Here is a 15,790-nt window from a genome sequence, read left to right on the forward strand (position 1 = left end):
AGGATACGATTACTACAAAATAACATTATTGTCAAGGGAGCAGGAAACACCCCCAAATTATTATCAGAACTGTTATCCAATAATTTAAAGATTTTTCAGTAGCCTCTCTTTTGCAAGTTGGRGCTGAGGAACTCCTGAGGAACTTTTCTTTCAATACCACAGTTTTTGCAAGCTGCTTTTTGTAGAGCCAGTGCAGATGAGCAGTGGTCCTACCTGGAGCCTAGCAGAGTGTTAATGAACACAACTTTCTAGAGATCAGCTCCCGCAGTACCAGCAAAGTGAAGACAGGAGTACTGTCAGAATAAAGCAAAGCAGAAGGGTGAAATTATAGCTGCATAGGGCAAACTGTTGTGCTTGCTGGCCTGAGATTTCTCTGCCCTACTCCTGAATTCTCTCGGGCTACGTTAAATCTGTTGAGGAATAGGCCTATTATAATATCAATTTTAACCCAAAAAAACCCTGTATAATAATTCTTATACTTTTTGAAATATTAATTTCTCCACAAATCAATTAAATTACTTCAGAATTTTATCTTTTTCTCATCTTTAACATTTGACAGAATATTCTGCAGAAAGACAAGGCTGTATAGCCGGGTCTGGTACTAGACAACACAACCTACTCTCATCCATTCCGAGTGGATGAGAAAATTCTGCGTCACTGTAACCTCCAGCAACTGTGAAATATTCATATCTCTCTGTCACTAAATTGCTTGGTGCTCTCAAGAAATCTAATGTTTTGGCTTATAAAACAATATAAATATATGCAGGAATATATACAGATACACACACATGTATGTTTATGTACATATACATTAAAAAAAAACACTATAGATAAACTTCATATGTGTGTGTGTGCACGCGTGTATGTGAGTGTGCATGTGTGTATGTTTGTATATATTTCTAATATATGAAACAGGCAAACTCTGGATGCTCAGCTTCGATATCACAGTCCAAATAGCCTATGTGATCTTACTCTGCTTTCATATAAGGCATGTCTACATCTCTGGTACATCATGTCTAAGGGTAAGGAGCTGAGCTAGGGTGGCTGCCAAGAGTCAGGGACCCACAACAGTACATCGTGGGTGGATTTTGAGGCACGCACAGGGTTTTAAGCTACCACATCCGTGACAGGAGTGGTTCCTGGGCTGGCGACTGCAGGAGACACCACTGTGCAAATTGGGTAACTGGAACATCTGAACGTGCTTCAGGAGATATGGCCAATGACAGTAAGTGGCATGATAGTAAAGCAGCCCCAGGAATAAGAAGCGATTTTGTAGAAGTTGTGGGATGTCAGGGCAGTGGGGGCAGGTGTTGTGCTGTAATAAGGCAGAGAAGAGACTTTGAAGCACAGCCAGCCGTGCTCCGTAGGCAGGCAGGACACTCCGGGTGAGCGCTCAAAGGGCTGCTTTAAATATGCGTTTCGTTTTTCTTTTCCGCATCTTCCTCAGTAACAGCAGCTCTCATGAGGGGAAAAAGGTCAGGAGTCCCATTGCTCGCCTCAGCCTTCATATTTCAAATCTTGAAATATGAAAGAAAAGACTAAAGAGAAGGGGAGGTATCAAAGCTTTATGCCTGTCCATTTTCACTGAGCTTACCCGACCAGTCCAAGGTGGGAGCTGAATCAAACGTGCAGAGAGGAAGGAGTTTACATCATTACCTGTTTTTTCATACATAATGAAATAGCCTGGAAATAAAAACTCAGTTGTGTCTTTGGGCTCACACTCTGCCATAAGAGACTCTTCCCGAGACCTTSTGACTGCTGCCAGCTTGCCACAAACACAGGAGGTGTGAAGGCTCCCTCCTTATAAACATATAATCCAAATAAGGGTATGAAATTTCCCTGAGAAATAATCCAGTTCTCTCACCCAGATAAACAACTCCACTATGGATGTCAGAAGCCAGATTATTGCCTTAAAATATGGATCACCTGCTTCATTAGTCCTGAATAGACTTTCAGAACTTGATGTCATAGAAAATAAGTATTATTGATAATAATTTTAATTTTAAAAACATTTTTAGTAACTGAAATTGTTTTCTCTTGAACTTCAGAGGACAGAACTAAAGAATTGATCACAATATAACAGACCATTTTAAATAACAAGACTTTCAGCAAACAACACTGCCATTATGCGACTGTGAGCTGAAACGCTTATTATGCAATTCAGCTAAAACTCAAAAGGCACAAAGCATTTGACAGGACTGGCAGCAGGAAAAGTCTAAAAATAGTTCAACATAAAATAGAATTAAAATGTCACCGGAAATCTTTTCCTTGAAAATAGAGCTGCTTATGAATGGATCATTCTAGGTTTGAACAGATAAAACCCTGTGCACCGAGCACRCTGGGTGTGCAAGGGCAAAGGCACCCGGTTGCCTTGTTTAGTTCGCTGCGACCCAGAGTCCGCCCGCGGATGAAGTCAGTACTGTGAGCTGCTGCGAAGGAATGGCCTCAAATAACTCAGGGATGAATTAAAGCCTCAACTCCAAAGATAGCCAAGCGCTTCGGACCATAGTAATATTCACATGATGTTTTAACTGTCATCAGTAACCAGCCCCCAAAYGTTCAAGGCAGAAGGAAGAGAGTTCTTGCTTTAGACATGAAACACTGAATGAAGAAAGGCTCCAGCATAAGCCAGGATTCACCRCCGGCATCATTCGATTCAAGATACATTACTCAGGCAGTGGTATGAAATGCAGCTTCTGCTGCAATGGCTCAGATTTTTGCAGGGTTTAATGCCAAATGAGCTGTCTGGACTATGTTCTGAACATCTCACCCTGTTAATTATGATGGGACTTTTAAGCCATATATAGTCCAAAGCTTTTTAACTAAGTGAAGTTGGTAGAACTGCAGTTTTTTAAAGTCATCAGAAATATAAATATAGGTATAAAAATAAAAAATAATAATAAAAAAAAAAACCTCAAGGACTGACTGTCTCATTATCTGTGCCAAGAATTAACTTTTGGATTTTAGATTATTTCCCCCAGATAAATGTTTGCAGGAAGAGAAAGCCATTATCTTTGAAGTTACAAAATGATTAGATATTCAGCTGCTACCATCAGATGCAATTAAAGAGACAAAACAAAACTTAGCTTCGTCCAGTTTGCCAAATGTATTATGAAAAAGCCACATTGTGCCTAGGAGTCCTGTCTCGTCCAGACTCCCACTCCCATACCCGTTGGAGACTAGGAAAAACTAATCGTTCTTCCATTTCCTGAAGTGAAAAGGACTTAATAGCATGATGCCTTTTAGAAAAGTTCCATGAATGGATGCTTAATAATGTTGCATTTATTAGGAAATATAATACTTTCAAATTATTTGAGGTAGCCTTTGCTGGTCAGATTCTGATTCTACACAAAATTTCCATACTAATTTCAAAATAAGAAGAGTGGGGTTGTGGTAGCTAATGTGAACTGCCTACTTTACAGTATGAAATAATGAGAAAAACTTTTAAACAACCAGCTTTTTAACAGAATTTACTTCTGTATTTCTGCAGAAATGGGAAGGCAATTCACGATGAGATGTGTTTACTTTTGAAATGCCCTTTGGAAAGTTTTAATGTTAAAAAGTATATTGTGACAAGAAGCATTTACYTTTCTTGGAGTAAACAGTACAGAAACACTAATATTTAGATTTTTAGAGCTGTGGAGCACGGATTCTCTTCACTTTGCATCTTTTGTGGCAGCGGAAAGAGTGGTTATGTTTACACTACTAAATGAAAGACAGCCAGATTCCTCATTTTACAGTCAAGTGGCATTGTTTGGCTCATGTCCCCACTACCTTGGACTAGTCCTGTCTCCAATAAATTTGACTTAGGTAGAGCTAGCTGGAGAAGGCCAAAACAGAACCAGGGAGTCATCTAGCAGGGGATCAGTGTAGACAGTCCAGGATCCAATACCTCAATACCTCAGCTCAACTCCCATCCTTCCAATTCAGCAGTACAGACATAGAATCATAGAATCAGTAAGGTTGGAAGGGAYCTCTGGAGATCATCTAGTCCAACCTCCCCACTCAGCAGGGTCACCTAGAGCATGTTAGACAGGGTTGCATCCAGGCGGGCCTTGAAGATCTCCAGAGAAGGAGACTCCACAACCTCTCTGGACAACCTGTGCCAGTGCTCCATCACTCTCACAGGGAAGAAATTCCCCCTCACGGTCAGGCGGAACTGCCTGTGGTTCAATTTCTGCCCATTGCCTCTTGTCCTGTCACATGGGACAACTGTAAAGAGTTGTCCCTGTCCCCTTGACACCCTCCCTTTAGGAACATACGCAGGAGTTTTGCAGAACTGGCAGCTACCTTGTATAAAAGTGTTAGATGGCAGAAAAAAACTGTACTATCTTCTTAGCTTCCAGATATATTTGACAGTAAAAGCTGTATTGTAGCCCTTAAGGAAATGTTTTTCCTTAATGCAAGGGTGTAATATTTTCCTGCAAGTGTGATTTCAAGATAGAAGCTGAGAAATCTAACAGAAAGATGACARATTTTGAGGGAATTTTCTTTCTTGAAGGGGGGAGAAATGAACAAAATGTRTAAGAGTTAGGATTAATTCTCAAGATCCCACTTTTGCTTAGTATTTTATTCCTCCTTAACCACTCAAATGATGGAGGTCTAGAAACAAGCATGGCGTAATCAATAAAATAGATAAACCATGAAAAACACTAGACACATTAAGGGAAAAAAAGTCAGTACCCCTTAGGCCATTAGGACTGAAAGAGTGAGACAACAATAAAAATACAGAGAATGAGTGAGACAACAATAATGTACAGATTTTTCTTCCAGATCCTGAAAATTTTGCCTGTACAAACAGAAGTTCCTGCAAACACAATCCTATTACAAGAGAGAGCAATTTCTGCTGAAGGCATCTAACATCTACCTCATTAAAACACTACCAGTTGACATTATTAGGATTTATTATTTTGCCCTCCTTTAAATACAGAGGAAGATTCATCTGAGTAAGCTGATCTCAGAGCTGAGCCTTTCTTTGGCAAAGAACTTAAGAGTGGAAAGCAAAATGTCTGGTATGTCCCAGCAAGGCAGCTTCCATGCTTGGCAGATGATAGTTACTTCAACATACTAACTATTTCTCTGAGTTCACAAAACTTATCACAAGGACATCAATGGGTGTATGTTTGTCAAAATCCCCATGTAATCTGAAGCGTTATGAAGTGCTTCTCTTCTCCCAGTTGAATTAACCTCCTCAGCCCTGTAACAGATCGGAGACGAAAAGCCACAACGTGTTTCCACGCTGAGTCATGCACATTCTTTTCAACTAAGCAATAATGCTCCGAAGGTCTCTGCGCATGCTGTCTGCTCTTCAATAGTTGCAAAATACTCTAGCTCAAGGTGGTCAAACCCTTCTCTCCCCTCATATATTGTAGTGTACACAGTAGTGTGGCAATGATTTGCTCTAGTAACTTCAGCTGACCTGGTGAACTGAACCTGAGAGGAGAAACTCAACAAGTTTTTAAGCAAACGTACACATATGAGGCAAGCAGATGAGGATTTATTGACTTGCAAATAGTTGAGTACTTGAATAAAAGGAGTAAATAAATAAGAAATGACACAAATGGCAGATACTGGATCAAGCCCACAGGCCATATAATTCAGTAYTCTGTCCATAAAGTGGCTACTATGAGGTGTAAGAAACTCAACTACAGACAATTGTATAATAACCTAACTATAAGGCAGCTCCTTTCCTATTCTCTTCAGTTAGCAGCTTAGGTACTAATCTAAATACACGTTATACCCGATATGAAACAGTTCATATAATTGCTAAGGTGCAACTAAGAGGCTGAGAACTAATATTTTATGATTTAAGTAAGGTAAGAACAATGACTATGGCTAGGACGCTATTAACAACTTCATAGTGTTAGCCTTTGAGCCAAAGCTAAAAGAAAAAGCCCATAAGGATCTATTGCCCAGAGAGAAAAATATTATCTGGTTGGAATTTAAAACTGCAGAATTTTTTAATTAACACTTATAGTGCTCAAGGCAAAAATACTGCACTTTATTTTCAGGAATTTATGTATAAATGCACTCATGACAGTCTCCCAGTAACAAAAGTGTCATGTTCAGATTCTTTTAATTAATCTGTTTTCATGAGCAATTTTTATTTTACTTCTGTTATGTAGCATTTTATAAATCCCARTGACTTACCACTTCCTCTAAATTTAAACTAAAAAAATTATTATTATACTAATGATCCATTTACTGAATGTACATCTTGCATTTATTGGATCACACGTCTTTTAACACTATTGGCTCCAACTGATCAACAGGACTAATTTGAAAAATAAAAATCTCCTCAGTGAACAATACAGAAGACAGACAGCAGATAACTACAGCTGTTCATTTCAACACAACAATTTCAAAACAGAAATGTCTCAAGTTAGGTTTCATCTTGGCTGAAATCCTGCTTTCAATGAAATCAAGAGCAAAGGTCCTCTAACTTAAAAGACAAGCCAAGATTTCCTTCTCTGCGTTTAATCTGCATATGTCAGCAGAACTACCCGTCTCAATGACAGTTAAGTTATAAGGCCAGAAGGGACCATTATTATTATTATTTACTTTGATCTRTTGTATCACACAGGCCATAGAATTATAGCTAGTAACTGACATCAAGCTTATCATTTCTGGTTCAGCAAGTGAGTATGATCTTCCAATTTGTCCTAACTTTAGTATCTCTTGAAAATTTCTGCTTGCTCCGGCGAAGGTTTTTCAGTCCTTCCCTTTAAAATATCCTGTTTTCTATGAAGCACCACCTCACAGTTTCAAAACTTTAATTATCTGACTGAAATTTTCTCCATTGGACATTTGTATTTTTTTATGTTATAAACACACTTCAGGATGTTTTGAGGTTCTAAATATCCCTCAAGATGTTCTTGTATTTTGTGTGGAAAAATCAGCACAAATACTTCAGCCATTTCTGAATAAAAGTTTATCAAAGTTCATAACAAAATTTATTTTTTTAAGAAATTCTACAATTCTAAGGAAACATTCTAGTTTCTCCATGTTTTAGGGAAAGAATTTGAGCATGAGACTTGAAGAATGAGAGTGTGTCAGGAAGGAACAAAGAAGGGCTTCATGTGTTGCAGAGTGTCAGTTTTTAATGGAGTTTTCAGATACTGTAAAAATATCATTTTTCACRGGCTTAGTCAAGAATCTGATAGAGTCCAACAGACCCAAAGATGTTATCTGCTTGGGCATGCTCCTGCCCCACACACATCTCTTACACCGGACCATGCATGTGCTGCCTCCACAGACCACGGGGCATGCCCTGGTCACAGATGGCAAGGCAGCTCTCCTGCTAAAGATGTTTCTTCCAGTTTGTGCCACCCTGGACCTGGCAGCAGAACTACAGGGAAATGTCTTCTTCTGCCTTTTAGTGTGCTGAGTTGGAATGGAGTGACAGGAACATGGTGAGTGCACTGGGGGTCGAAGGCGATCAGAGGGCCCACGGGGATGAGGTCCAGAAGGTTTAAAAGGGAGCAAAATGACACTGGGACAGGTCAAATAGACAGTAGGTGTAGAACCATCTGAATACTTTTCCATTCCCCTGCTAGCAGCAAACACTTAGGAGTAACTGTTTATAGGCAGTATCTCCTTGCACTTGTAATGGTTTACAGGTAGGAACTAAAAACAACTATTGCCAGTAGCTACTCTGCCAGCTGGAGAAGTAGGAGGTCAATGTCACAGGTCAGAGATGACTTAAGCGAGGTTTTGTATCATTAACATGATGGCTGAGTCTTGTTGGTTTTTGTTTTGCTTTCTTGTGTTCAGACAATTAGGTTACGAAATGTGAAGGTAAGGTGGCAAGCATCCAGAACGTGGGAAATGCTGCTGTTCAGGTTTTCTGAACAACCACATTCTGTCCTCCTTATATATTTGAACAATACTGCAGATTTAATTACATTATCATACCCTATTTTCCATCTCCAGTAATGAACAGGTATATATATATATACACCTATATCACACCTAGAATGTGACCTAGGCTTTTTAATGCAGATTAGAACTCCAACATTTTCACTATCATGATTTCAAAGTTCTCCTTTTGAGCACTATATGGAACTATATTATAGCTTAGCTATTGCTGTTGGTGATATTTGATTTGACTTATGTATAACAGTTCAGATTTAAAGTCACCTAAAACGCACAGATTTTTGCCAAGTCACTCACATCCCTCTGTAACACTCCCCATAAAATGCAGTCATACTTAGATGAATGAAACATAGTGAACTCATTTCAAAGGGAAGCATATAGACAGAAAAACTGAACTTGCTTGTACCTCTAAGGCTCACTCTAAACAGACAAACACAGGTGATAAAGAGGTAACAGTAGTCATAAAAGATCAATCCTGAAATTACAACATAGAGTACTATAAAACATCTGCTGAACGCTGAACAGACATATTGCCTTGAAAAGTTCTGATGTGCTTTGAGACCATTCTGATGAAAGACTCATACTACTCCTGCCCGTGGACATTAACTGAGAGAAATCATACAGCATTTCTCATTGTGGATAGGAATTTACTCACTGACAACAGGAATTCACCTTAGTTTTAGTTTTCCTTTGTATTATTTTCTTACTGAAAGTTCACAGGCTAGGAATGAAATTCTGCTGTAGATGAATGTGGACAAACTCCTTGAATTCCTTTGACAGTGCTGCCTAACTATGCAGGGGCGGAATTACACTATGCTTGTGCTGGATAGTCAGTGATTTCACTTTAACATTTTCAGAGTACAGTCTTAATCCATTATTTTTTGCCTACAACTACTTTTTWAAAATTTTCTGTTCTGCACTGTATTTAGACACGCAGTCAGAAAGAAATAACAACTTTGTGACTCACGTAATATAAATTCTTGACAGTCACCACCTTATTTATTTAAAGAGAACATGAGTAATCATTAATGAATTCTCATACAGTTACTGCATACACAGTTTGAATAAATACTTCAGACCAAGCGTGCTACACCCTGTTCCTTTATGCCGAGGCATGTGTCCCCCTCAGCATGGAAACTAACGGGCTTATAGGGGAAAGGGAATCATCAAAGGTTACATTTTGAAAATACCTATTTAATATCAGACAGATAATTACTACTCACATTCACAGGCCACCACATAATTCTGCCTCAAGGAGTCAGTGGTGAACATAAACCAAATATTTAGGACTTTTAAAGTATGATCTGATTAAAATACCAGTCTAGTTCATTTCATTTCCCTTGTGGTGGTTTTCTTTTTAGAAATGATTAAAAAACGTCATTCCAAGAATGATTCATTTAGTTTATTTTTAACTGACACCAAAGGAAAACACAAAGGAAAGCTTCTTCAGCAAACATGTTTTTAAAGGAGGAAGAAAAGCTGTATTGCACAATCTGATAGAGTAATTCAGCACCATTTAGAAAAGTACTAATGACTTAAAGCTGAAAGTGTGTGCAACACTTAGTATTACACTGCATTAGTGAATCAGGCTTGTACCCTGGAACAGAAGTTTTGACTGCTTCATATAAATTTCTTTGTAAATCATTTTTTTTGAATTAGGAAAAACGTCCCTGGTGTAAAATCTTCAGTATTTACTAGTGAGRGTGTCTATAGTTTGAAATTCTGCAACTGAAAAATATCTGCACAARAAGTAGAGAGCAGCTATTCAAACAAGCCCCAAGGCAGCTTAGCTCTTAAATATGTGGCAGGTCTCTTCTCAGGAGAGCAATTAACCATACAAGGTTCACCATTTCAGTGATTTTAAGATGAAGAGTGGATGTTTTTCTAAACATATGCTGCAATTCAAAGGATGATTAGATTGGGGGGGGTCCGAACATAGGAGCTGTGGTAGCAGGGTTCAAGCTGCATTGTCTTCATGATGTCTTCTGGCCTTAAACKGTAGGATTCAATGCCATATGAATTCAGGGGGACTAAAGAATGATTTCATGCTTTACTGAATTGGGCCACTAAAAGCAAGTTTTGGTTTTCATCTTGCACCTCCTGATTTAAATATATTCCTAGTAAGTTGTTCTGTGGCCCTTCATTACCAACTAATCACTCCTGTCAATCTCATCAAACTCACTTTTCTCTAAATGGAAGGGGTGACGTCTCAATCTGTATTATAATAACTCTGCCTAAGTAGTAGCATTTCCAGTTACAGATGACTACTGCACTGTGTGCTACAAAATCCAGCCTGTCCCAGCCTCGTATTTCTGGCCGTCTAAACAGGGCAGCGCAGGTGGTGACATACTGACCCAATGAACCTCAGGGAAAGTCTTATCAGTAACTCAGATGGGCCTAAGATTCAATCCAGAGTGTAAACTAGAGGTTTCAGGCTGAATTACAGCATCTAGACATGCTTTTTTTGGTATACCTAATACAGCTATTTATATCAAAATTATTATTTATTACTTGGGTCACTGCTGAAAAAAATGGGTACCTTGTCTGTGACTCTCTATTAGACATGTATATTCCTGCATAGAGGCTCAGACACACACATTGGCACCTATATGTGCATATAATTTCATTTTTGATAAAGAATTGGCACTTAACCAACTGGTTAACCAACTGAGGACTCTGCCCCCAGTTTTCTATAAATTAAATAAATGAAGGAAGCAACAGTATATTCCCAGTAATACTGAAAACATAAACCTCCTTCCTACAGTATGGGTATATACTAAACTGTAACATATCACATCATCACAGCACTATACAAATAATAATTCCTACAACTTTGTATGGGACATACTGGCAAACTGCAGCAGAGTAGCRGATTTTTTTTGTACTGATCATCCATGTATCAAACTGCAGACAAAAAAGTTAGGACTGAGAAATACCGGTTTATCCTACCACATAGCCTCTCAAGCAATCTTGGTATTTAGTGCTTTCATTTTCAAAAGTGACTACAGGACTGAGATATCTCCATCACTGCATGATCTAGTCAAGGCTAAGTAAAATGATCAGGTTTTCAGAGTAAGTGTACGCAGCACTTYAACTAAATCCTCAATTTCAGTGTTACAAGTTAGGCACCTAAAATCARCATAACTTTTGAACACAGCAGCACTGCTGAATGACTTTTTGGCAGCTGTTGCTCTCTAGGTGCAGCTGACACGCACACGAGCTCCACGACACAAAGTCACACAGTACTGAAGACAGGTAAAGGAGGCRTGCTGAAGAATTTTATCAGTATCTGATGCTGGAAAATTAAGTTGGTCTAACAGTGTGCCTGAAGTATTTTCAAATAAAACTGAAGAGAAATAAATTACCTTTTCTTTCCATTCAATSAAGGCTGTACACTGGGTACACAGAATGACATAATATCCTTCCTGAAATCAGAGCTGTAGTGAGGACCAGTATCCTTCAAACATGACCAGTTCCTGAGACTGCGTTGTAAACAACGGCATTTTTCCTAATTGCCACAGAAACTATCTTTTTCATCTTATTTAAAAGCTGGCCAAAGCAACATGTATTGTTTTCTTTATAAACTCAATAAAAGTTTCATCATTATATTCCTGTACTCTTGCCAGAGTTTGACAGCTACATATACAAAGAGTCTTACTTGAAAGCAACATGCAGAAATAGCCATTCTGTTTGATTGCTGCTGTTTAGAAGCTCAGACTAACTTCTGCAATATATTCCAGATACAGRCAGTAAACAATGTTAAATCTCTGACTGTTCCTAGTTAGCAGAATCAAACATATTTTTGTAAGCTGTCACGACGACGACTGCCTGAGAAATGGTTATCTTGCAGATTGGGGGGCGGGGGGGGGGAGAGGGAAGCAGGTGAGAGTGGAGGCAAAATGCATTATATTTTCTTTCTCTTTTTCTGAGTGTAGTACCGCAACTCTTTTGGAAACTGATACTCTTGGAAACAGGATTCTACTGTGTATTGATTTGCTTTTTAATCTAGAAAAATCAGCATAAGTTGGCTTTTATGTTTTTATCTTTGCTTTACAGATTCTCTAGATGATTTGTTTCTAAATTGCATATACAGGCCAAAGCATTTGTCTTGAAGCCAATCTGTATTTAGGTACTTAGCCTCAGCACTGTAGCTATATATTTCAGAAAAGGAAAATCAATATGTCTGTAATGGCTGGTTGGATAAATGTATAAACAGTTGCAGAAAGCCAAGTCAGCAATTATCTTTAAGGACATGTGACAAGTTTTCTAATCCTCTGACAGTTACACACGCTTGTTTCCCAAGAATGCTGCCTGGGCTGCCTTCTTCCAGCTGGTCTGCACTTCTCTGCTTTTAATTGGATGGTCACCTCTTCTCTGCCTTTTACTAGAGGCAGGTTTTACCTGCAGCAGCAGGAGCGGGCGTACTGATGTCAGCAGCTGCTATTCAAGCCAGAAAAGACGAACTTCAGCACCGAAGCTACTGCTTGGTTTATGATTAAAAGATAATAAAGTTAAATGGCTAATCATGCACTAGCGCTCCCTGTTCCGCTCTCTGTGTATATGTCCATACGTACACTGCACAGGAACAGAAAGTTATGAATGAGCTTTTCAAACTGTGACTTGAGTCAAGATTAGTCCAGAATGCATAAAGGAAAGGAGCCTGCAATTGGAGGCATTAAAATATGTCCTAGTTCGAAAATGTGGACCTACAGATATTATAACAGGGACAGGCTAAGAGGAGCTGCTGCCAGTAACTCACCTTGTTGAATTTTCGTCAGCAGATGGTGACGTGCGAGAATCCTGCTCATCCTGTAGGGAGGGCGCCTGGCCGTTTGATCGAATCGTACGTACATCTCCTGGCCCTCAGGTGACAGGGAATTTAGATAGTAGCAGCCTGTGCCTGGAGTCCTGGACACCTGCTTAAACATCTCTGCTCCTTTAAAATCGCTCCTTCGGTCTCCTGTATGGCTATTCCAGATTATAATCAGGGTAATGAAGGGAGGGAGGCAACAAGCCCTAGGGAGCTGAAAGGAGCAAGCGCTTTAAAAGAAAAAGGAGTGCCAAAAGCTACAACTCAGGATTCCAGCTGCTCCCACATGATCCGAGAGGGCCAATCGCTCCAAGTACAGCATGGGAAAGTGCCTGCGCCTAGCAGGGACGCAGAGGCTGCCGAGCAGCTACAGTCCCGCACAGTGTCCAAGGCAAAGGACGAGCTTCCGAGCTTACTAAGCGCTGACTAGCTGCAAAGGACCGTTTTGGAAAAAGAAAAAGTTCGAGCCGTTCAGGAATACCTATTTCAGACTGCAAAGCTCCTTATTATGCAGGGCTGTGGAAAACCTTCTCCTCCTCTGCTCCGTGCCACACAGCTGCCTACTCATCTCTTGAGAAGGTGCCCTTGCTAATTTTCTAAAAATCATATTGCGATTTGCCAAGAAAAAGACCAYTTAGGGACAGGCTGTCTGAATCCCAAAGCCACACAGTACAACGAGCACCGGAACAAATGAAGCCCTTCCAAAGAGAGCAAAAAAAAAAAAAAAATAGCTTAGCAGCAGGCACACAGCAATAGTAAACAAAACGCAAGATTCCCTAGTATTAGCCTTACTGGGAACCACTAACAATGTGAAAGAAAGGAAGAGGATAGAGAGGTTCTTGGTTCTTCAGGTCCCCCAACATATTATTTTTTCTTCTTTAGCAGACAGAGGGGCATCAGTTTTACATATCAACCACTGCATTTTTAAAATTTGATATTTCTTCCACTAATGAAATGGAAGCAAAACATTGCCATTTTTATCAGCATTCTAGTAGCAAATCTGAGTGAAACAATACAGAGAATAATACAGAAAATGCTCTAGCATGTCAGTCAATTGATTTTTCAAAACACTTTAAAATATCAGCATTTTGGTCTAGTGCACATCTAGCATAAGCTCATTCCTAAGAAAGCAGAACTCCTGCCAGCGAGCTTCGCGATGGAGACAGCCTCTGATGTGACCACTGACACGGAGGACACACTTTCACACCACYGGAGAGCCATCTCAGGGAATCGCAACACTGGAAATGGGAAAGACTTGGAAGACTCACTCACCCCGTGGCCGAACAGCGCACGCTGCAATTCGTACGGGAGCGGAGGGGAGGCGCAGGTGTGGGGAGGCGTTTTCACCGCACAAGGGGAGGGATGGGGGAGCTGCTGGCAGCTCCCTGCACCACTTGCGAACCATGCGGCCGACTCTGCGCTGCTCTCAAACGGGCCGGCGGCACGCGGAGGGAGGGGGAGCCGACCGCTGGCTGCGGTGCCGGCAGTCCCCCCCGGGAGAGGCTGAACCCTCCTTCCAGCCCACGGTGCTGTCCGCCTCCCCGACCTCCAGCCCACCCACCCGGGCAGGTCTCCACCTGGGACAACATGACCGTCTATGTCCGTACTGGCCAACGAAGAGGCCCAAACTGTGCTGTGGCCTGGAGGGCGATGGTGTGGCGTGGCTCGCCCTCACGCAGCTGAGCTCTCTTCTCGCTGCCGACAAGGACCAGGGCTATGGCGTTGGCGCTTTCCCTCAAACCACACTGAGATGCTGCCTGGGAACATGGAGGCTCCCACGGGACAAAATGATACAATCTACTGTCATTACATATTACGCATTTTACTCACGATCGACACAAGACTTTTGCAATGCAGTAAAATGGAAAAATATAATTCTGGGTGCTAGAAATTTAAAGTGAATACTCTAGGATGACACCTCCTGTTAGCGCCATGCCCTGCCACCCGCGAGCTCTGTGTTTGCTGTACGCTTCTCCAGGTGTGGCTGTGTGGTCTTGTCTGAGATACACAGGAGCGACTTCGAATGCAAAACAACCTATGTAGTGCTGTGACCRTCTATACTCCCAAACAGGCTTAGGTACATTTTGGTCATTTGTAGCCAGAGAAGAGGAATTGCCCATTTCTTCCCTCCTTTGCTGTGTGCAGCTGGGAGGAAGGAGAGCAGCCAAGACGTGAGTGGGAGAAGACGTGACAAGTGAGGAAAGGGATGGTTACGGATGCCATCCCTGCTTGTCCTGCCTGGGAAAAGTCAGTGTGTCAACCACTCATCTGCTGTCTTTTGAAGAATAAATATCCCAGAGACTCCTGAATGTCAACAATATSTACAATATTCATCCAAACAGACATTACCACCATTACGAGAATTTTTTATTTGAGTAAGCCACTCCTGATGGCATTTAGTTCTTTGATCTAATTTTCCTTACAAAATGCTATTGCTAATGAAAAAAGCAATTAACATGTCACAGCACTTGCTTTGAATTTTCATATAAATTTTCTTTTTCTTTTGGAAAATACATACACTTTTTCAATTAATGGGATTTTATACTGCTCCTTGCAATACTTCCAGAGACTTGGAACCAGCTGAATAGAAATTTAATGCTTAAAAAGCTAGACCAAAAAAACCAAAAACTAAGGCAATAGCCTCAGTCAAGGTCCTAACTAGGGAAAAGATGCACTCAGAACTAAGTTCTCAGTGAGTCCTGTTATATCCTTGTATCACAGAGTGATGCTCAGGTGCCTCATCTGGCTGCCCAGCATTCCCACTTGCTCCTGGCCAAGCAGGTGGCAGGAACAGGGGCAATCTGGGACCTGCCCTTGTAACTCACCCTGTCCCAAAGAGCAGCAGGAGGAGCAGAGGAGCATCCACTGCAGGGCAATGCATTTCACTGCTTCCCGGGCACTAGGGCCAAAACACAATTTCAGACTGCAGGGCTGCTTCATGCATAGCACTGCGAAGTGGTGCCTCTTCTCAGCCTGAATTCTTTGGCTATACTCCAGCACTTACATAGTAGTCAAATAAAACAAGAAACAACAAGAGTTAGCTGGTCTTTCAGGGCTCATTTTAAAGCTCCTGTACTTCTATTTGTGTACAGTGGAGGAAAGACG

General features: G+C 40.7%; 1 protein-coding gene across 4 annotated transcripts in view; it reads right to left on the minus strand.

Annotated features, from left to right (window-relative positions):
* STARD13 (StAR related lipid transfer domain containing 13) overlaps positions 1-15,790 on the minus strand; it is a 305,799-nt gene that overhangs the window by 111,426 nt on the left and 178,583 nt on the right. The window contains exon 1 of one of the 4 annotated variants that reach the window (XM_085320653.1): positions 12,635-12,904. The exons of the other annotated variants lie outside the window; for them this stretch is intronic. Coding sequence (XP_085176779.1) covers positions 12,635-12,803 — 169 coding nt within the window. The 5' untranslated portion in view covers positions 12,804-12,904. Of the gene's footprint in view, positions 1-12,634; positions 12,905-15,790 lie in introns of those variants that run through there. 4 annotated transcript variants of the gene reach the window in all.

Source organism: Rhea americana, unplaced genomic scaffold (assembly GCF_003343005.1).
Source record: "Rhea americana isolate MKP2758 unplaced genomic scaffold, rheAme1 scaffold_65, whole genome shotgun sequence".
Classification (NCBI taxonomy): Eukaryota; Metazoa; Chordata; class Aves; order Rheiformes; family Rheidae; genus Rhea; species Rhea americana.